The following is a 22,913-nucleotide window of genomic DNA, read 5'->3' on the forward strand; positions in this document are numbered from 1 at the left end:
CAGTAAGTCACGAAAGTAGCTCCTAACTCTAAACTCCTAACACACCAACAGAAGAAAATCAGTCAGACTAGCAGTTTAGAGCTGCTTCTCCATTATGATGTCATAACTGAGAGCGGAACTCTGAGAACTCGGAACTATTCGAGCAGCACCAGAGAGAAACAGTCAATACTATTAAGTATTAAGCACTACATTAAATACTGATTGCATTTGTGACGATTTCTAAGACTCTCGTCCTTCCACTGAAAATTAAAAAGAGAATAAAACAAATGCCAAACAATTTACATTTTATTTTTTTATTTGTAAATGATGCTAGGCTATAGTTAAACCACTGTGACCACAGTGTGTACATTAACAATGAAAATGTTTTTTTTTTTTTTTTTTTTTTATTGATTTTGAAGTCTCTTATTGTTTCCATTATTTTAATTGTTATATTAAGGTGCATTCATTATATTAACTATATAAATAAATAGAAAAGACACGTATGTTAGTCCTGTCTTTCACCGTAGTTGTAAATAGAGATTTGAGGAGGTGACAGAATCGCTAATCGCTGATTGCTTGAACAGCTCCTGGTCACTGATTTCTAAGATGTTTATGTTTTGGATCATGTGTAAAACTGACATCTTAAAGACATCTGTCAGATGTGTGTACACAGCAGATGTTTTCCAGATCAAGCGATCTTTGACAGACATCTTGTGGACATACGTGTTATCTGGGCCTACACCAGACAGGCCCAAGTTTAGACAGCCCTGGACTAATGCGTATTATACTCTGAATGTATTTCTGGCAACTTAAGAACGGAGAGGAAGGTGGTCTTAACATCACAAACAAGATGAGTTTCAGTCAGAGCACGTTAAGGCTTTTACACAGCAGAAATAAACATGACGACAACCACAATAAACACGCGGTTTGTATGTGATTGTCTTGAGATTTGGATATTTTCATAACAATATGTGTACATTTAAAATGCTAATTTGTAGAGCCATACAAAAGGCTATAAATAGCATATATTTTAATAACAGTAAACGACCAAATTCCACATGTGATCAAAAGGTATTAAAAACACTTGATGTGCCGACTACTTTGAGACCTGTAGCTGACATCAGATTTGAAAAGAGCTCATTTTGTCCATAAAAGTGTAACATTTCTTAGTTTAAGCATTTATGTTATCTATGTTCTATTGTGAATAAAATGTTGGCTCATGTGATTTAAAATTCTTTTAGTTTTTATTTTATTTAAACTGAAAAGAATGTCCTTGAAAAAACAAAACCTGGGTACTAATGGGCTTTTTCAAGAGGTGACCGCTTTTCTACCTTTCTTTTGTATTGAAAATGTCAAGTTGTGATTTCTTACTATTTGTTGTTTAGTGTTGACCTAACGTGTTTATTTTTTAGTAAGAATAAGTAATATAGTGTAGTATAATAAATAAAGTCCCATGAAGGAAGAGTAACATCACAACAGTTTTTCTCATTTGATCTTAATTATGATAACTAAGTTCATTAGTGTAAAATTTTGTGAAATGCCCCGCTCTAGAAAAAATAAAAATAACAAACCAAACACTACAACATTATTATAGGGTTTCATCCCGTTTACATTTGATCCTTAATGTGAACATTGTTTGGAAATATTTGGAAAGTAATTCCTATCATGTATTCTGAAGAAATTGTTGGAGGAAAAAAAGAAAAGCTGATTAAAAGTGAGGATTCTAGAAACTAAATTCAATTGTAAAATAAAAAGTGCGTGTTATGGTTTGTCTGAAAGAAGGATGTTTGGATTATCTAGAATCACATAGTGTTTATTATTTATAGCAGTATTATTATTCATGGACGTGCTACATTTATTAAAACTGACATTTAGAATGCTACGAAAGATTTCTATTTGAAATAAGTGCTGAATCTGAACTTACTATTCGTAAGAGAATCGTGAAAAATAAAATCTATCACAATTTCTTCAAAAATATGAAGCAGCACAACTGTTTTCAACATTGATGATAATCCGAAATTTTTCTTGAGCAAACATGATTTCTGAAGGATCATTTGACCTTCAGTTCTGGAGTACTGATGCAGAAAATCGTTCAAACTGTATTACGTCCATAAGTCAAAAGAGTAGTTACCATCAATATTTGCAATGATAATACAGCACAAAATAATTTGCATTCATTTTTTGTTCAAATGTATTTAATAGTAGCAGTTAGTTATAAACTGACTGTAGGAGTTTACTTTATTTAAAGGTTTATATAGTTCATCTTTTTTGTTTTGCATCTGTCTTTTATTTTGGAGATGTGTGCCCCTCGGCAGGAGAATGGAGGCTTAAAGGTCTGGGTGTGGCCTACTGGAGCATGGCCTGCTGGGAGCACATGGTCTTTAGACCTTACCTTTTGTTGGTTGGCAGCCAAACCTTGAAACCAAGTTTGTAGCACCTTTGGCCAAGTTTGTTTTACTTTTTATTTTTTCTAATCAAGTCTGCAATAAATGTCAAGAAATGCACATTGAAGTTGGTGTTCCTTGGACTTACAAAAGCTCAGTAAGCGTCTAAATCCTCAGCAGACCCAAGAGGTGACTAATGTGACAAATTGATTAAGGATAGTCACCACACTGACCAAACTCCTATAGAGTTCAGACAAATATTAAGTCATTGTGCATGATTGATCATTCCTTTTAAACCGTATCTTTAAAGTCTTAATTGAAAAGACTTTTTTAGGAAAAGCAAGAACAGCAGCTGAAAGTTTTCTGAATCCTCGCTCACTTGTATATTTATGAATAATGGAAGGAATCGGTTTACCAAACTGAATCTTTGAACTGAAAGGATTGTAAAAGTCAAATGATTTTTTTTTTTATGAATGACTCTTTTTTTCTATTGAATCTTTATTTCCTTTTGTATTTTGGGTGAAATTTATGTGAATCTACAAAGTGTTTTCACTGACCTTCGCTTTTGAAACTTATTGAGAGGTTTATTTTTTTATATTATTTGTTATCTGATAGTCTGATGTTCTTGTGACTATTTCATGGTGTGAGTTTATTCTAAAACCTGGAGTTACCGGGTGCTCCCAGATTAGCGCATAATACTGTGCATTGAATTGAATGTTACTGAATTTCTCTTTTATTGTTATGTAATATTTAATTGCTCTTGTGAATTCTGTCAATTTTCCTACTTTATTTTTTCTGAGAAATATTCTTCCAAATACATCTTTATTTCTCTACAAGAATTTGAGTTTATTAATATACGCCTCCCGAGTCGAACCTACTGGTCCCTAGATGAGTAACTACTGCATGTAACTGTAAATGAACACATGTGTTGAACTTGCATGAAGCTTTTAGTTTGCATGTATTTTTTTTATTTGTACACAGACTTTGACTGTTTTGGGAAGGATCAATGAGCATCATTCAGAGGAGCAGTGGTGGCGGTTGTGCTTGTTGATCAACAAGTGCTTTAGTTCCGGATCATTCCTGTAGCGTTCAAGCAGCAACTTTTTCTCTCTTCGCTCCTTCTCTTTCCGTATTTTCTTCTCCTCCTTTGTTTTGGCCTTGTTTTCTGCCCAGGTTAACAGAAAAAGTGGTACTTTTCTTTTGCTCCGTGGCTCTTCCTGGACATGCACATTGTGCTTGGTCTCATTTTTGGGACCTTCAGGAGAGGTTACACAGAAGAGCTTCATCATGTGCTCGTCCAGCTCCTTCTTTTTCTGAGAGGCGTCGTTGTCGAAATGCCCTTTGATGTCCTCAGAGCCTCCCATTTCAACAGGCTCATCTGCCTCGTCCTCACATCCCTGGACCTCCGACGCTTTCCTCGACCACACTTTCTCCAGCTCCTCGCTGTCACTCTCCAGCCAAGCAATAATCTTTCTTGGTTTCATATCTGCCTCCAGCAGTCGGGGCTTTCAGGCTTTAAGTCCCATGCCTGATAGGTCTTACCAGTGTACTCCACGCACGGTATCCTCATCCTCTATGTCGATGAGCGTGAGTTCTGGAGGCGGCTCAAACAGAGAAGAAGTGGACGGCTGAGGCTGCACCGGGCTGCTGGCTTTAGGTGAAGAAAGTTGCAGATCAACGCCTTCATCAGATCCCGGAGTGGGGCTTGGAGGAACCACCAGTTGTTTGGGAGGACTCACTCAAGAGGAGAACATAGCACTTTCTCTGGATTTTGAGGATATGTGGCCGGTTTGGTCACTGGCGGCAGGGGCCTGAAGCGAGCAGCCGGTAGAAGAAGGTCTTCAGAGACACTTGGAAGCACTGAAACTTCTTCTATTGGCGTCAAGAAGGAAGCTCTCATTGCAGGACTAACGAGAATTTGCTGAGGTTTGACCTCCACAAGACGTGGAGTAGGCTCAGCGGTGTTTTCGCTCCTTCAGCTTTCTCTTCTTCTTTTCTTTTCTCCGGCATCTCTATGCTCACTACTTTTCTCCATCAAATTGTCTAGATTCTGCATCTCTCTGAACTTGGCAGACTCTCTTGGCAGAATCTCTTCAAGACAAATTGTATCTCTTTCTTTGCCAGCCATGTCTTTAAGACTTCCTCCTCGTTCATGCCTCTCTCTCCTTCTTCACCTTTCTCTTCACCTGTCTTTCCTTCTCTTTCCCTCCATGCTAAAAACACAAAGTTTCAAGTTTGTGAATAAAGATCATTGTATATTATGCAAGACAACACTATTTCACTCTTTCTATTTTCAGCATTTCACATTTAATTCAAAGTGTTAATGTTTGTGATTAAGAGTGAAATTAACTAGCAATTACTGAGTTTTATTTATTTTTTTCAACGCAAGCTGCTCAGGTAAGTTACTTGGCGGCATCTCCTCCCGAGTTTCTTGTTTTTGGTGACGTCGAAAGCCTCGCTCTTCGTCACCGATGCCTCTGGAAGTTTCTCTTGTGCCGCCTGTTCTTGCGCGCTAAATACTGCTGTGCCCTCAAAGGCGACTCTCTTGGCGCAAGAAGCGAGCAAAACGCTCAAAAAGTTGTCTAAATGTACTGCTAAACAGTGCCATTGTGGACACTGAATGCTGCGATTGAAATCAGAATTTTTAATCTATATCTTCAGTAAGTCACGAAAGTAGCTCCTAACTCTAAACTCCTAACACACCAACAGAAGAAAATCAGTCAGACTAGCAGTTTAGAGCTGCTTCTCCATTATGATGTCATAACTGAGAGCGGAACTCTGAGAACTCGGAACTATTCGAGCAGCACCAGAGAGAAACAGTCAATACTATTAAGTATTAAGCACTACATTAAATACTGATTGCATTTGTGACGATTTCTAAGACTCTCGTCCTTCCACTGAAAATTAAAAAGAGAATAAAAACAAATGCCAAACAATTTACATTTTATTTTTTTATTTGTAAATGATGCTAGGCTATAGTTAAACCACTGTGACCACAGTGTGTACATTAACAATGAAAAATGTTTTTTTTTTTTTTTTTTTTTTTTTATTGATTTTGAAGTCTCTTATTGTTTCCATTATTTTAATTGTTATATTAAGGTGCATTCATTATATTAACTATATAAATAAATAGAAAAGACACGTATGTTAGTCCTGTCTTTCACCGTAGTTGTAAATAGAGATTTGAGGAGGTGACAGAATCGCTAATCGCTGATTGCTTGAACAGCTCCTGGTCACTGATTTCTAAGATGTTTATGTTTTGGATCATGTGTAAAACTGACATCTTAAAGACATCTGTCAGATGTGTGTACACAGCAGATGTTTTCCAGATCAAGCGATCTTTGACAGACATCTTGTGGACATACGTGTTATCTGGGCCTACACCAGACAGGCCCAAGTTTAGACAGCCCTGGACTAATGCGTATTATACTCTGAATGTATTTCTGGCAACTTAAGAACGGAGAGGAAGGTGGTCTTAACATCACAAACAAGATGAGTTTCAGTCAGAGCACGTTAAGGCTTTTACACAGCAGAAATAAACATGACGACAACCACAATAAACACGCGGTTTGTATGTGATTGTCTTGAGATTTGGATATTTTCATAACAATATGTGTACATTTAAAATGCTAATTTGTAGAGCCATACAAAAGGCTATAAATAGCATATATTTTAATAACAGTAAACGACCAAATTCCACATGTGATCAAAAGGTATTAAAAACACTTGATGTGCCGACTACTTTGAGACCTGTAGCTGACATCAGATTTGAAAAGAGCTCATTTTGTCCATAAAAGTGTAACATTTCTTAGTTTAAGCATTTATGTTATCTATGTTCTATTGTGAATAAAATGTTGGCTCATGTGATTTAAAATTCTTTTAGTTTTTATTTTATTTAAACTGAAAAGAATGTCCTTGAAAAAACAAAACCTGGGTACTAATGGGCTTTTTCAAGAGGTGACCGCTTTTCTACCTTTCTTTTGTATTGAAAAATGTCAAGTTGTGATTTCTTACTATTTGTTGTTTAGTGTTGACCTAACGTGTTTATTTTTTAGTAAGAATAAGTAATATAGTGTAGTATAATAAATAAAGTCCCATGAAGGAAGAGTAACATCACAACAGTTTTTTCTCATTTGATCTTAATTATGATAACTAAGTTCATTAGTGTAAAATTTTGTGAAATGCCCCGCTCTAGAAAATAAAAATAACAAACCAAACACTACAACATTATTATAGGGTTTCATCCCGTTTACATTTGATCCCTTAATGTGAACATTGTTTGGAAATATTTGGAAAGTAATTCCTATCATGTATTCTGAAGAAATTGTTGGAGGAAAAAAAGAAAAGCTGATTAAAAGTGAGGATTCTAGAAACTAAATTCAATTGTAAAATAAAAAGTGCGTGTTATGGTTTGTCTGAAAGAAGGATGTTTGGATTATCTAGAATCACATAGTGTTTATTATTTATAGCAGTATTATTATTCATGGACGTGCTACATTTATTAAAACTGACATTTAGAATGCTACGAAAGATTTCTATTTGAAATAAGTGCTGAATCTGAACTTACTATTCGTAAGAGAATCGTGAAAAATAAAATCTATCACAATTTCTTCAAAAATATGAAGCAGCACAACTGTTTTCAACATTGATGATAATCCGAAATTTTTCTTGAGCAAACATGATTTCTGAAGGATCATTTGACCTTCAGTTCTGGAGTACTGATGCAGAAAATCGTTCAAACTGTATTACGTCCATAAGTCAAAAGAGTAGTTACCATCAATATTTGCAATGATAATACAGCACAAAATAATTTGCATTCATTTTTTGTTCAAATGTATTTAATAGTAGCAGTTAGTTATAAACTGACTGTAGGAGTTTACTTTATTTAAAGGTTTATATAGTTCATCTTTTTTGTTTTGCATCTGTCTTTTATTTTGGAGATGTGCCCCCTCGGCAGGAGAATGGAGGCTTAAAGGTCTGGGTGTGGCCTACTGGAGCATGGCCTGCTGGGAGCACATGGTCTTTAGACCTTACCTTTTGTTGGTTGGCAGCCAAACCTTGAAACCAAGTTTGTAGCACCTTTGGCCAAGTTTGTTTTACTTTTTATTTTTTTCTAATCAAGTCTGCAATAAATGTCAAGAAATGCACATTGAAGTTGGTGTTCCTTGGACTTACAAAAGCTCAGTAAGCGTCTAAATCCTCAGCAGACCCAAGAGGTGACTAATGTGACAAATTGATTAAGGATAGTCACCACACTGACCAAACTCCTATAGAGTTCAGACAAATATTAAGTCATTGTGCATGATTGATCATTCCTTTTAAACTGTATCTTTAAAGTCTTAATTGAAAAGACTTTTTTAGGAAAAGCAAGAACAGCAGCTGAAAGTTTTCTGAATCCTCGCTCACTTGTATATTTATGAATAATGGAAGGAATCGGTTTACCAAACTGAATCTTTGAACTGAAAGGATTGTAAAAGTCAAATGATTTTTTTTTTTATGAATGACTCTTTTTTTCTATTGAATCTTTATTTCCTTTTGTATTTTGGGTGAAATTTATGTGAATCTACAAAGTGTTTTCACTGACCTTCGCTTTTGAAACTTATTGAGAGGTTTATTTTTTTATATTATTTGTTATCTGATAGTCTGATGTTCTTGTGACTATTTCATGGTGTGAGTTTATTCTAAAACCTGGAGTTACCGGGTGCTCCCAGATTAGCGCATAATACTGTGCATTGAATTGAATGTTACTGAATTTTCTCTTTATTGTTATGTAATATTTAATTGCTCTTGTGAATTCTGTCAATTTTCCTACTTTATTTTTCTGAGAAATATTCTTCCAAATACATCTTTATTTCTCTACAAGAATTTGAGTTTATTAATATACGCCTCCGAGTCGAACCTACTGGTCCCTAGATGAGTAACTACTGCATGTAACTGTAAATGAACACATGTGTTGAACTTGCATGAAGCTTTTAGTTTGCATGTATTTTTTTTATTTGTACACAGACTTTGACTGTTTTGGGAAGGATCAATGAGCATCATTCAGAGGAGCAGTGGTGGCGGTTGTGCTTGTTGATCAACAAGTGCTTTAGTTCCGGATCATTCCTGTAGCGTTCAAGCAGCACTTTTTTTCTCTTCGCTCCTTCTCTTTCCGTATTTTCTTCTCCTCCTTTGTTTTGGCCTTGTTTTCTGCCCAGGTTAACAGAAAAAGTGGTACTTTTCTTTTGCTCCGTGGCTCTTCCTGGACATGCACATTGTGCTTGGTCTCATTTTTGGGACCTTCAGGAGAGGTTACACAGAAGAGCTTCATCATGTGCTCGTCCAGCTCCTTCTTTTTCTGAGAGGCGTCGTTGTCGAAATGCCCTTTGATGTCCTCAGAGCCTCCCATTTCAACAGGCTCATCTTCCTCGTCCTCACATCCCTGGACCTCCGACGCTTCCCTCGACCACACTTTCTCCAGCTCCTCGCTGTCACTCTCCAGCCAAGCAATAATCTTTCTTGGTTTCATATCTGCCTCCAGCAGTCGGGGGCTTTCAGGCTTTAAGTCCCATGCCTGATAGGTCTTACCAGTGTACTCCACGCACTCTCGGTATCCTCATCCTCTATGTCGATGAGCGTGAGTTCTGGAGGCGGCTCAAACAGAGAAGAAGTGGACGGCTGAGGCTGCACCGGGCTGCTGGCTTTAGGTGAAGAAAGTTGCAGATCAACGCCTTCATCAGATCCCGGAGTGGGGCTTGGAGGAACCACCAGTTGTTTGGGAGGACTCACTCGAAGAGGAGAACATAGCACTTTCTCTGGATTTTGAGGATATGTGGCCGGTTTGGTCACTGGCGGCAGGGGCCTGAAGCGAGCAGCCGGTAGAAGAAGGTCTTCAGAGACACTTGGAAGCACTGAAACTTCTTCTATTGGCGTCAAGAAGGAAGCTCTCATTGCAGGACTAACGAGAATTTGCTGAGGTTTGACCTCCACAAGACGTGGAGTAGGCTCAGCGGTGTTTTCGTTCCTTCAGCTTTCTCTTCTTCTTTTTCTTTTCTCCGGCATCTCTATGCTCACTACTTTTCTCCATCAAATTGTCTAGATTCTGCATCTCTCTGAACTTGGCAGACTCTCTTGGCAGAATCTCTTCAAGACAAATTGTATCTCTTTCTTTGCCAGCCATGTCTTTAAGACTTCCTCCTCGTTCATGCCTCTCTCCTTCTTCACCTTTCTCTTCACCTGTCTTTCCTTCTCTTTCCTCCATGCTAAAAACACAAAGTTTCAAGTTTGTGAATAAAGATCATTGTATATTATGCAAGACAACACTATTTCACTCTTTCTATTTTCAGCATTTCACATTTAATTCAAAGTGTTAATGTTTGTGATTAAGAGTGAAATTAACTAGCAATTACTGAGTTTTATTTATTTTTTCAACGCAAGCTGCTCAGGTAAGTTACTTGGCGGCATCTCCTCCCGAGTTTCTTGTTTTTGGTGACGCCGAAAGCCTCGCTCTTCGTCACCGATGCCTCTGGAAGTTTCTCTTGTGCCGCCTGTTCTTGCGCTAAATACTGCTGTGCCCTCAAAGGCGACTCTCTTCGGCGCAAGAAGCGAGCAAAACGCTCAAAAAGTTGTCTAAATGTACTGCTAAACAGTGCCATTGTGGACACTGAATGCTGCGATTGAAATCAGAATTTTTAATCTATATCTTCAGTAAGTCACGAAAGTAGCTCCTAACTCTAAACTCCTAACACACCAACAGAAGAAAATCAGTCAGACTAGCAGTTTAGAGCTGCTTCTCCATTATGATGTCATAACTGAGAGCGGAACTCTGAGAACTCGGAACTATTCGAGCAGCACCAGAGAGAAACAGTCAATACTATTAAGTATTAAGCACTACATTAAATACTGATTGCATTTGTGACGATTTCTAAGACTCTCGTCCTTCCACTGAAAATTAAAAAGAGAATAAAAACAAATGCCAAACAATTTACATTTTTTTTTTTATTTGTAAATGATGCTAGGCTATAGTTAAACCACCACTGTGACCACAGTGTGTACATTAACAATGAAAATGTTTTTTTTTTTTTATTGATTTTGAAGTCTCTTATTGTTTCCATTATTTTAATTGTTATATTAAGGTGCATTCATTATATTAACTATATAAATAAATAGAAAAGACACGTATGTTAGTCCTGTCTTTCACCGTAGTTGTAAATAGAGATTTGAGGAGGTGACAGAATCGCTAATCGCTGATTGCTTGAACAGCTCCTGGTCACTGATTTCTAAGATGTTTATGTTTTGGATCATGTGTAAAACTGACATCTTAAAGACATCTGTCAGATGTGTGTACACAGCAGATGTTTTCCAGATCAAGCGATCTTTGACAGACATCTTGTGGACATACGTGTTATCTGGGCCTACACCAGACAGGCCCAAGTTTAGACAGCCCTGGACTAATGCGTATTATACTCTGAATGTATTTCTGGCAACTTAAGAACGGAGAGGAAGGTGGTCTTAACATCACAAACAAGATGAGTTTCAGTCAGAGCACGTTAAGGCTTTTACACAGCAGAAATAAACATGACGACAACCACAATAAACACGCGGTTTGTATGTGATTGTCTTGAGATTTGGATATTTTCATAACAATATGTGTACATTTAAAATGCTAATTTGTAGAGCCATACAAAAGGCTATAAATAGCATATATTTTAATAACAGTAAACGACCAAATTCCACATGTGATCAAAAGGTATTAAAAACACTTGATGTGCCGACTACTTTGAGACCTGTAGCTGACATCAGATTTGAAAAGAGCTCATTTTGTCCATAAAAGTGTAACATTTCTTAGTTTAAGCATTTATGTTATCTATGTTCTATTGTGAATAAAATGTTGGCTCATGTGATTTAAAATTCTTTTAGTTTTTATTTTATTTAAACTGAAAAGAATGTCCTTGAAAAAACAAAACCTGGGTACTAATGGGCTTTTTCAAGAGGTGACCGCTTTTCTACCTTTCTTTTGTATTGAAAAATGTCAAGTTGTGATTTCTTACTATTTGTTGTTTAGTGTTGACCTAACGTGTTTTATTTTTAGTAAGAATAAGTAATATAGTGTAGTATAATAAATAAAGTCCCATGAAGGAAGAGTAACATCACAACAGTTTTTTCTCATTTGATCTTAATTATGATAACTAAGTTCATTAGTGTAAAATTTTGTGAAATGCCCCGCTCTAGAAAATAAAAATAACAAACCAAACACTACAACATTATTATAGGGTTTCATCCCGTTTACATTTGATCCCTTAATGTGAACATTGTTTGGAAATATTTGGAAAGTAATTCCTATCATGTATTCTGAAGAAATTGTTGGAGGAAAAAAAGAAAAGCTGATTAAAAGTGAGGATTCTAGAAACTAAATTCAATTGTAAAATAAAAAGTGCGTGTTATGGTTTGTCTGAAAGAAGGATGTTTGGATTATCTAGAATCACATAGTGTTTATTATTTATAGCAGTGTTATTATTCATGGATGTGCTACATTTATTAAAACTGACATTTAGAATGCTACGAAAGATTTCTATTTGAAATAAGTGCTGAATCTGAACTTACTATTCGTAAGAGAATCGTGAAAAATAAAATCTATCACAATTTCTTCAAAAATATGAAGCAGCACAACTGTTTTCAACATTGATGATAATCCGAAATTTTTCTTGAGCAAACATGATTTCTGAAGGATCATTTGACCTTCAGTTCTGGAGTACTGATGCAGAAAATCGTTCAAACTGTATTACGTCCATAAGTCAAAAGAGTAGTTACCATCAATATTTGCAATGATAATACAGCACAAAATAATTTGCATTCATTTTTGTTCAAATGTATTTAATAGTAGCAGTTAGTTATAAACTGACTGTAGGAGTTTACTTTATTTAAAGGTTTATATAGTTCATCTTTTTTGTTTTGCATCTGTCTTTTATTTTGGAGATGTGCCCCTCGGCAGGAGAATGGAGGCTTAAAGGTCTGGGTGTGGCCTACTGGAGCATGGCCTGCTGGGAGCACATGGTCTTTAGACCTTACCTTTTGTTGGTTGGCAGCCAAACCTTGAAACCAAGTTTGTAGCACCTTTGGCCAAGTTTGTTTTACTTTTTATTTTTCTAATCAAGTCTGCAATAAATGTCAAGAAATGCACATTGAAGTTGGTGTTCCTTGGACTTACAAAAGCTCAGTAAGCGTCTAAATCCTCAGCAGACCCAAGAGGTGACTAATGTGACAAATTGATTAAGGATAGTCACCACACTGACCAAACTCCTATAGAGTTCAGACAAATATTAAGTCATTGTGCATGATTGATCATTCCTTTTAAACCGTATCTTTAAAGTCTTAATTGAAAAGACTTTTTTAGGAAAAGCAAGAACAGCAGCTGAAAGTTTTCTGAATCCTCGCTCACTTGTATATTTATGAATAATGGAAGGAATCGGTTTACCAAACTGAATCTTTGAACTGAAAGGATTGTAAAAGTCAAATGATTTTTTTTTTTATGAATGACTCTTTTTTTCTATTGAATCTTTATTTCCTTTTGTATTTTGGGTGAAATTTATGTGAATCTACAAAGTGTTTTCACTGACCTTCGCTTTTGAAACTTATTGAGAGGTTTATTTTTTTATATTATTTGTTATCTGATAGTCTGATGTTCTTGTGACTATTTCATGGTGTGAGTTTATTCTAAAACCTGGAGTTACCGGGTGCTCCCAGATTAGCGCATAATACTGTGCATTGAATTGAATGTTACTGAATTTCTCTTTTATTGTTATGTAATATTTAATTGCTCTTGTGAATTCTGTCAATTTTCCTACTTTATTTTTTCTGAGAAATATTCTTCCAAATACATCTTTATTTCTCTACAAGAATTTGAGTTTATTAATATACGCCTCCCGAGTCGAACCTACTGGTCCCTAGATGAGTAACTACTGCATGTAACTGTAAATGAACACATGTGTTGAACTTGCATGAAGCTTTTAGTTTGCATGTATTTTTTTTATTTGTACACAGACTTTGACTGTTTTGGGAAGGATCAATGAGCATCATTCAGAGGAGCAGTGGTGGCGGTTGTGCTTGTTGATCAACAAGTGCTTTAGTTCCGGATCATTCCTGTAGCGTTCAAGCAGCAACTTTTTCTCTCTTCGCTCCTTCTCTTTCCGTATTTTCTTCTCCTCCTTTGTTTTGGCCTTGTTTTCTGCCCAGGTTAACAGAAAAAGTGGTACTTTTCTTTTGCTCCGTGGCTCTTCCTGGACATGCACATTGTGCTTGGTCTCATTTTTGGGACCTTCAGGAGAGGTTACACAGAAGAGCTTCATCATGTGCTCGTCCAGCTCCTTCTTTTTCTGAGAGGCGTCGTTGTCGAAATGCCCTTTGATGTCCTCAGAGCCTCCCATTTCAACAGGCTCATCTGCCTCGTCCTCACATCCCTGGACCTCCGACGCTTCCCTCGACCACACTTTCTCCAGCTCCTCGCTGTCACTCTCCAGCCAAGCAATAATCTTTCTTGGTTTCATATCTGCCTCCAGCAGTCGGGGGCTTTCAGGCTTTAAGTCCCATGCCTGATAGGTCTTACCAGTGTACTCCACGTACTGTATCCTCATCCTCTATGTCGATGAGCGTGAGTTCTGGAGGCGGCTCAAACAGAGAAGAAGTGGACGGCTGAGGCTGCACCGGGCTGCTGGCTTTAGGTGAAGAAAGTTGCAGATCAACGCCTTCATCAGATCCCGGAGTGGGGCTTGGAGGAACCACCAGTTGTTTGGGAGGACTCACTCGAAGAGGAGAACATAGCACTTTCTCTGGATTTTGAGGATATGTGGCCGGTTTGGTCACTGGCGGCAGGGGCCTGAAGCGAGCAGCCGGTAGAAGAAGGTCTTCAGAGACACTTGGAAGCACTGAAACTTCTTCTATTGGCGTCAAGAAGGAAGCTCTCATTGCAGGACTAACGAGAATTTGCTGAGGTTTGACCTCCACAAGACGTGGAGTAGGCTCAGCGGTGTTTCGTTCCTTCAGCTTTCTCTTCTTCTTTTTCTTTTCTCCGGCATCTCTATGCTCACTACTTTTCTCCATCAAATTGTCTAGATTCTGCATCTCTCTGAACTTGGCAGACTCTCTTGGCAGAATCTCTTCAAGACAAATTGTATCTCTTTCTTTGCCAGCCATGTCTTTAAGACTTCCTCCCTCGTTCATGCCTCTCTCCTTCTTCACCTTTCTCTTCACCTGTCTTTCCTTCTCTTTCCCTCCATGCTAAAAACACAAAGTTCCAAGTTTGTGAATAAAGATCATTGTATATTATGCAAGACAACACTATTTCACTCTTTCTATTTTCAGCATTTCACATTTAATTCAAAGTGTTAATGTTTGTGATTAAGAGTGAAATTAACTAGCAATTACTGAGTTTTATTTATTTTTTTCAACGCAAGCTGCTCAGGTAAGTTACTTGGCGGCATCTCCTCCCGAGTTTCTTGTTTTTGGTGACGTCGAAAGCCTCGCTCTTCGTCACCGATGCCTCTGGAAGTTTCTCTTGTGCCGCCTGTTCTTGCGCTAAATACTGCTGTGCCCTCAAAGGCGACTCTCTTCGGCGCAAGAAGCGAGCAAAACGCTCAAAAAGTTGTCTAAATGTACTGCTAAACAGTGCCATTGTGGACACTGAATGCTTTTTTTTTCTTTTAATCTATTTCTAATTTTTAATCTATATCTTCAGTAAGTCACGAAAGTAGCTCCTAACTCTAAACTCCTAACACACCAACAGAAGAAAATCAGTCAGACTAGCAGTTTAGAGCTGCTTCTCCATTATGATGTCATAACTGAGAGCGGAACTCTGAGAACTCGGAACTATTCGAGCAGCACCAGAGAGAAACAGTCAATACTATTAAGTATTAAGCACTACATTAAATACTGATTGCATTTCTGACGATTTCTAAGACTCTCGTCCTTCCACTGAAAATTAAAAAGAGAATAAAAACAAATGCCAAAAAATTTACATTTTATTTTTTTATTTGTAAATGATGCTAGGCTATAGTTAAACCACTGTGACCACAGTGTGTACATTAACAATGAAAATGTTTTTTTTTTTTGTATTGATTTTGAAGTCTCTTATTGTTTCCATTATTTTAATTGTTATATTAAGGTGCATTCATTATATTAACTATATAAATAAATAGAAAAGACACGTATGTTAGTCCTGTCTTTCACCGTAGTTGTAAATAGAGATTTGAGGAGGTGACAGAATCGCTAATCGCTGATTGCTTGAACAGCTCCTGGTCACTGATTTCTAAGATGTTTATGTTTTGGATCATGTGTAAAACTGACATCTTAAAGACATCTGTCAGATGTGTGTACACAGCAGATGTTTTCCAGATCAAGCGATCTTTGACAGACATCTTGTGGACATACGTGTTATCTGGGCCTACACCAGACAGGCCCAAGTTTAGACAGCCCTGGACTAATGCGTATTATACTCTGAATGTATTTCTGAATATTTTCATAATAATATGTGTACATATAAAATGCAAATTTGTAGAGCCATACAAAAGGCTATAAATAGCATATATTTTAATACCAGTAAACGACCAACTTCCACACGTGATCGGAAGTTATTAAAAACACTCGATGGGTGGTGTAAAGTGAGTTTTGAGTAAAATTGTACTATTAATCTCATAATTGTAACTTGATGCTAATGTTAGCTCTAATGCGGCTGCTTGTATTTATTTAGAAATATTTTTGATAATACTTGGGCAAATTTGAACTGGGATTGAATCTATTTTTGAAGTGAGTCTTAATAAGACTGTCTTTATTGTAATTTTTTTTGTTTTTTTATTTTTAAGTATTTAACAGGTTAAAAAAAATATATATATATATATATATATATATATATATATATATATATATATATATATATATATATGTATATGTGTGTGTGTGTGTGTGTGTGTGTGTGTGTGTGTGTGTGTGTCTGTGTAGTTACAGATAAATCAGGAATGTTTAAGGTTGTCAAATGTGTTAAACTTAATAAATAATGTTTACAGGCTATTTGCTATGCTGTTGTTTAATTTGTCATTGCTTATGCTGATTGGCCCATTGTCTAGGCACTGTAAAAAAAGCTAATAAAGTGAGCGTGGTCACAGCAGCTTGGGTGGCACTCTTTAAGGCTGTTCACACCGAGAGGAAACTATAAATTAAGCAGCAGTAACTATATCAGCCTCCACGTCTACGTGCGCACGAATAATGCGATTATTTCCAAAAATCAGAGTCTTGTAAATGCACTTTAAATTCGTTAAAATGTAGGCTGTAGTTTGGCAAACTTCTAACGCACCTCAAAAATTCCCCATGATTTTTTTTTCCTGCACCTCTGGCATCCAATAATAGGACGAAGCGGCGTGGGGGAGGATAGCTGTGTTTATTTTCTTTCAGCCACAGATGGTCTGAGAGGCTGAGAGGCTGCAGCGGAGACACGCAGAACGACGGCCGGGGATGAAGCCGCAGCTTCGGGGAAAAGGTTGCATTTATTGCATGCACAGCCCGGCAACGGGATTCAAGCTCTCACGATGTTAATGCACGTGGTTACGCTTGGCGTTTTGGTTCTGAGCTGCGGACCCGCAGGCGCTTTCCCCAGTTACAAAGATGACTACATGGACGAGGACCTGGCCACCTTTGACTATTACAAAGGCACGGATGATTTTGGCGAGGGGAACGGGACGCAGGAGTGCGAGGAGTGCGTTCCGGAGCTGTGCCCGCTCCCGCTGAGCTGCAGAGCCGGGCTGGTGCGGGACGGCTGCGGCTGCTGCTCTCAGTGCGCCAACCTGGAGGGACAGACCTGCGATCTGGGCCAGAGAAACGTCTATTACGGGCTGTGCGGGGAGAACCTGGAGTGCAAACCGGACCGGTCGGATGGAGCGGACGCAGAGGAGCCGGAAGCCCAGTGTGTGTGTTTGTACCAGAAACCTCTGTGTGGCTCAGACGGACAGACTTACATGAATATCTGCAAATATAAAGAAGCGGCTTATTTGAATCCTGCACTCAATGTGAGCGACGGGCCTTGCAGAACAGGTATGAACCGACCAGTATTTATTTAGGTGTTTCTTTATTGACTTTTGAATATATAGAAATGTATGTATCTATTATATGGTATTATACATGGTATTTACATGGAATAAACACCACAAGGTTGTTGTTTTAATAATAATAATAATAATAATAATAATAATATATAATATAATAAATATATATATATATATATATATATATGCATTTATTTATAGCAAAATTAATATTTTTGGCATTCTTTCATTCATACATGGTTTAGTAGTATATATATATATATATATATATATATATATATATATATATATATATATATATATATATATATATATAAAAATAAATTTGTTTTTGTTTTTCTTTAATAAATATAATGGCACCTAAGCTTTAAATATTTATTTATTATTGGGAGTATCTCAAATTTTTATTATTATTATAATTATTATTTAAAGCATGGAATAAACATCTCAAAGCTAAAACTTTTTTTCTTTAAATAAATGTTTTTAATCATAAAGTTATCACACATGTTGTTCCCCCCTCTAATCAACATTTTTCTTTCATTATTTGCTTATTTGTTCATTTGTTTTGTTTGTCTCTTTCTTATTTTCCTTCACAAGTGATTTAAAGTGTTATCTCAAGAGTGTTTTTCTCTGGGCTTCCAGCACTTGGGAATTTTGGACCTGGCCCCTATAATTTTCCCAGTGACTTTAAAGAGGAGATTTATGACCTTTAAACAGCTCTTTAAGTTGGGCTGACATAGGAAGTGCTTTCTGAATGTGATCTCTGATATGACTTTTTTTCCCTTTCTCTGTATTTCTGGTAAGTCCCTATCATCAAGGTGCCGCCGCATAATCTGGTAAATGTAACGGGCAGCAGTATAGCATTTCTTTGTGAAGTGTTTGCATTTCCCATGGCGCTAGTGGAATGGAGGAAAGATGGAAAAGAGGTCATTTTACCTGGTGATGATCCCCACATATCGGTTCAGGTAAAGTACTTTCAAACAGAAACCCTGTAAAATGATATATAATCTTGATTAGGGCCTCACGGATTTAGATGAGTTTGTTTCTTCATCAGAACAAATTTGGAAAAATTTAGCATCACGTTACTTGCTCACCAGTGGATCCTCTGTAGTGAATGGGTGCCGTTAGAGTGAGAGCCCAAACAGCTGATAAAAAAAAAAAAAAATCATCACTTCCTCTATTGTCCTCCCACATCAAAATCCACTGACATATTTGTTTAGAACCGGTTTTGGACTTTGTTTGCAGAATTTTATTTGTTTTGCATATTTCTGTAGACAAAATGAGTTTTTCACAGAAGAAAGCAATATAATGGATAGATGACTCATATTTAGCTGGAAGCTAAAACGTCTTGATAACATGCAGCTTATAAGATCTTAACTGTTGGACTAGAGTAATGTAAATTAGTTTTGCTTTTATTAGCTGTTTCATTCTGACGGCACCCATTCACTTCAGGGGGATCCATTGTTGAGCGATATAATTGCTTTTTTCCAAATGTGTTGTAACGAAGAAACAAACTCATCTATATCTTGGGTGACCTGAGAGTGAGTACATTTTCATTCATTGCCCATTTTGGCTGATACCATATTGAAATCCATTACACCGAATTACACAGATTTTTCCACAAAGTAAGTGCAGAAAATGTGAATAAATTCATGTCTAATGATTTACTGCAGGTGTTTATGGCTTCAAGATTTGGGACATGAAAGGGCGTTCCCGGTTAGATCCATTAATGAGCTTGTCAAGAGCTACAAAATTTATATAAGGATCTTGTTTTCAGTAGATAGGAAAAAGTGTGTCGGGATCCACCTCAGCCTTTCCATTTCTCCGTCTTTCCTGTAGTCACGAGGTGGCCCTCAGAAATATGAACTTTCCAGTTGGCTGCAGATCGAAGAGGCCGGTCAGATGGATTCTGGCACATACAGGTGCATCGCTCGAAACGAGCTTGGCCATGTCTCAGCCACAGCGGTTTTAGGAGTCCTGCCACCAGGTAAAAAATTATACCCTGGGCTAATGGCCTACAGTAATATTTCCTGTTCAGTTAGCTTCATGCACAGTGTAATGTGTTTGTCTTTTTTTTTTTACCCAGATGAGATGTCTACCTATTTGGAGCAAAACTTAAATGAAATGATGAGCTATGACCAATTACAGGACTATGACAGGGATTATTACTAAACTTCGGATCCCAACACCCTCGAGGAGAAAAACAATGTCTTTATACTTTTAGCCATTCGGCTTTAGACATGGCAAGAAGACGCTCAAGAAACGACGTAAAAAATAGTAAGCCTGTTAAAAAAACATTGCCCTCCAGAGCTTTTTCTACATCTGGATAATCAAACATGGAGACGACTAGGAAGAAGCTTAAATAAATTCCCAGTGGCCCAGGCCTCTAAAATGAATAAAAAACACACAATGAGAGAGTGGAGTAGTCTGGAAGCTGCTAGAAGCTCTGAAATTCAGTACAGAGAGTAGCTGCTGGAGCTGAATGTCTCTTTTGTTTCACCGGTGCTTTTCTTCATAGAGTGACAAGCTGAATAGCAAAACATGAAGAACTGTAAAATCTGAACGTGAGCTGGACAAATCAATTTTTGGTAAATGCATATTATAATTACTTTTTGTTAGGAATGTAACATTTGGAATATACTGAAATGGAATGCTGTAATTGTCCCTTTCACAAATAGTTGTAATTGTATTTATAAAAAAAGTATAACATTTATACAATATCTCAATAAAGAATTGAAACTGAGTAACTAATACATTAGGTACAACAGTAGACACACATTCATTCACACTTTTCTATCCCATGAGGCCACGGGAGAGGATTTTGAATGACACTGAAGCAACACAGCTTATGTCGGTAGGTCACATGACAATAAAAGAGCGATGAATGCAGTACATCTAGATGACATTCGTACTACAAACATTCATGCTATAGAATTTACACTCGCAAAATAATCAAAAAGAAGAATGCAATTTCAGATGTAGCCGTAAGTTTCATTCCCGAATGGATCAGTACCAGACGTTTACTTGCTGGAGGAACGGTGTAAGATAGAGTCACTGAAAAATCCCTGTCGCTCTTGTCTTCTCCGAAAGGCCGCTGTTGTTTGAGAACTTACTGCTGTCCAATTTGTGCTTGACGTTTTTGCAAACTCTGTTCTTCACAATCCATCCGTTTCTACTTAAAGCAGAATGTGTGTAGCCGGTGAGTTTGTCTGTTTCCACATGTGGCATCCCTTTTTTTTACCAGCCTTTTTTTTGAGTGAGTGTGTGTCAGATCTGCGTGAGGCAGTTGAGCACACAGCTGGCTCTAATATATCTTTATGATCTCCTGTGTTAAGACACAAAAAAACAGGGATCCTATTCTTTGGTACATGTGCATGCAGGTTGGATTTCTTTTGATGGAAATACAACAAACACCCTGAGGCTACTTATTGATATACAGTAAACATCTCTTAACCCTCTAATTCCACCTTTTAGTAGAGCAGAGTCCTGTATTTAACAGAACGGCCACGGATAACAGATATTTAACCCCATTTTCTCTTCTGCCCTCTTATGATGTTCTCTGGTGCCTTTAATTCAGAATAATTATAACAGCTCTGCATGTAATTTTAAGTCATGCTGTATTACTCCTTTATTTCAAATGTGTAAAAGATTCACATTCTGACACCAGGTTTTTTTTCAAACCAACAAAGAACTTTTGATGGTCTTTTACAAATGTACTTTATTGTACGGTAAAAAACACTAACGTAGAGTTATACACCAAAAACAGTGTGCATAACAAACCAAATGCAACGACATGTGTTTTAAGGGTGCATTTGCACGACTTTCACCCAGCAGTCAACTGTTAAAGCAATTAGCCTGCTGTAAGGTCTAAATCACTTCAGACTGAGAGCACCCTGGGACCGAACGGTTTCCTCTTGCCTTAAACAACCAAACACTCTGAAAACCCAAAACACCTCCACTAGACGTGCTAAAGTTTTTGACTTTATGGGTAGTATATAAGCTCTCCATGGGCCCCCTTGTCACTGCTCACTATCATTTCACAAGATGTTAACCTATTGAATCGTGTGGATTAGTGGAATTTTTTTTTTAACAGCTGTTCATTCTGACGGCACCCATTCACTGAAATGACTGATGATCAAGTGATGTAATGTTTAAGTTCTCTAAAACTGTTGCGATGAAGAAACTAGTTCATCTATATAGCTTGGTTGGCCTGAGGATGAGTACATTTTCAACAAATGTTCGATTCTGGGTGTACTATTCCTTTAAGTTTTTACATCCTGATACTTTGCGATATTTGTCTGTATGGCAGTTCCCAAGACAAAAAATCTATATTTTCCAGTAGTCTGAGAGAGATGTTGGTTTCTGTTTCATTGCCACCAGTTATTTTTCTTTCCTCAAATTCTATGGAAAACTGTGGAAATATTCAGGGGATCGTGTGAACTTCCAGAGCCAGCAGCGAGGGGCTTCCCTTCTCTGCCCAAGAATCCACTAATATCCTGTGTCATGAAAAGACATTACTGGCACCGAGATGGAAGACGAAAAAAGGCTTTAAATTCAAACAAATAGCTTTAGGAAATGCAGTAGACCCAAAAGGCATGCAGATTAATTCATATAGCTTACCAGATTTACTTATTGCTGGTTGGGAAAGCATAGTTTCGAGGCAAAGAGCAAAAATAACAAAATTGCTATTGTTCATTTTTTCTTTTGGTCTCCATCAAGCACAGTCACCACAGACGCTCAAACCCCCCCGAAGCATTCACTGCATGGCTAATGCTAAACCATGATAGCCACTTAAAAAAGGCCTCACCGCTCCCCGAAAGAGTTGCCTCTGTCTGATTTGAATAAAGAAAAGCAGTTCCAGACTCTTAAAGCCATTTCCATGCGTTTGTTTTCCTTCCAGTTTTGTGTAAAATGAGATCCATGTGCTGAGTGAAAGATCATCAGTCTCGTGGGAGGATTTATTGTAATCAATAAAGAGAGCACGAAGACAACAGGAAGAGTTCATGTTTGTGTCTTAGGAAGAATAACAGACAAGCAACAGTAAAACGACAAATAAGTCAGAGGAACTTATGAGGCAAAAATATAAAGCTGACAGTTTAGAGGTTAGATGAAGTACTAACAGAAAGTTGCAAAACAACAACAACAGAAAGGCTAACGACAAACAAATGTTATAAAAACGTCTCTCTTCCTCATCCGTTTTTTTATGCCTTGTTTGGTCTCTTTTACAATTCATTAAATAATTAAATTACGCTTTATATTGGTCACAGAGAGCGATCTTTACTGAAGTGTGTGTGTGGTGTGATGATGACCGGTCATGTGCAGTACTGCTTTGAGGCTCTAGAGGGCAGTGAGAAGATACCACTTAGAAGCATCTGCTCTTCATTGCTCTTCATATTTTTTGATTTGAGGTAACTTAACGTCATAAACCAACCATTAAGCATTAAACCTCGACATAGGTTTCATGCTGTTTATACAACAGGCAAAA

At 37.4% G+C, this 22,913-nt stretch overlaps 1 protein-coding gene across 1 annotated transcript; it reads left to right on the top strand.

Annotated features, from left to right (window-relative positions):
- Positions 1–16,722: 16,722 nt before the first annotated feature.
- On the top strand, positions 16,723–19,715 carry LOC122350110 (kazal-type serine protease inhibitor domain-containing protein 1-like). The gene is made up of 4 exons (XM_043246330.1): positions 16,723–17,417; positions 18,233–18,393; positions 19,268–19,415; positions 19,515–19,715. Exons 1-4 carry the CDS (start codon positions 16,916–16,918, stop codon positions 19,598–19,600), a joined length of 897 nt encoding a protein of 298 aa, XP_043102265.1. The 5' UTR covers positions 16,723–16,915; the 3' UTR covers positions 19,601–19,715.
- The last annotated feature ends 3,198 nt before the right edge of the window (positions 19,716–22,913 follow it).

The sequence above is a fragment of the Puntigrus tetrazona genome, chromosome 8 (assembly GCF_018831695.1).
Source record: "Puntigrus tetrazona isolate hp1 chromosome 8, ASM1883169v1, whole genome shotgun sequence".
NCBI classification, from domain to species: domain Eukaryota; kingdom Metazoa; phylum Chordata; class Actinopteri; order Cypriniformes; family Cyprinidae; genus Puntigrus; species Puntigrus tetrazona.

Excerpts from the sequence above, each read along its gene's own strand:
- LOC122350110 (XM_043246330.1), top strand. The coding sequence starts at position 16,916 with ATGTTAATGCACGTGGTTACGCTTGGCGTTTTGGTTCTGAGCTGCGGA. Across the intron at positions 17,418-18,232 it reads CGACGGGCCTTGCAGAACAG|TCCCTATCATCAAGGTGCCG; the intron begins GTATGAACCGAC and ends ATTTCTGGTAAG. Across the intron at positions 19,416-19,514 it reads TTTAGGAGTCCTGCCACCAG|ATGAGATGTCTACCTATTTG; the intron begins GTAAAAAATTAT and ends TTTTTTACCCAG.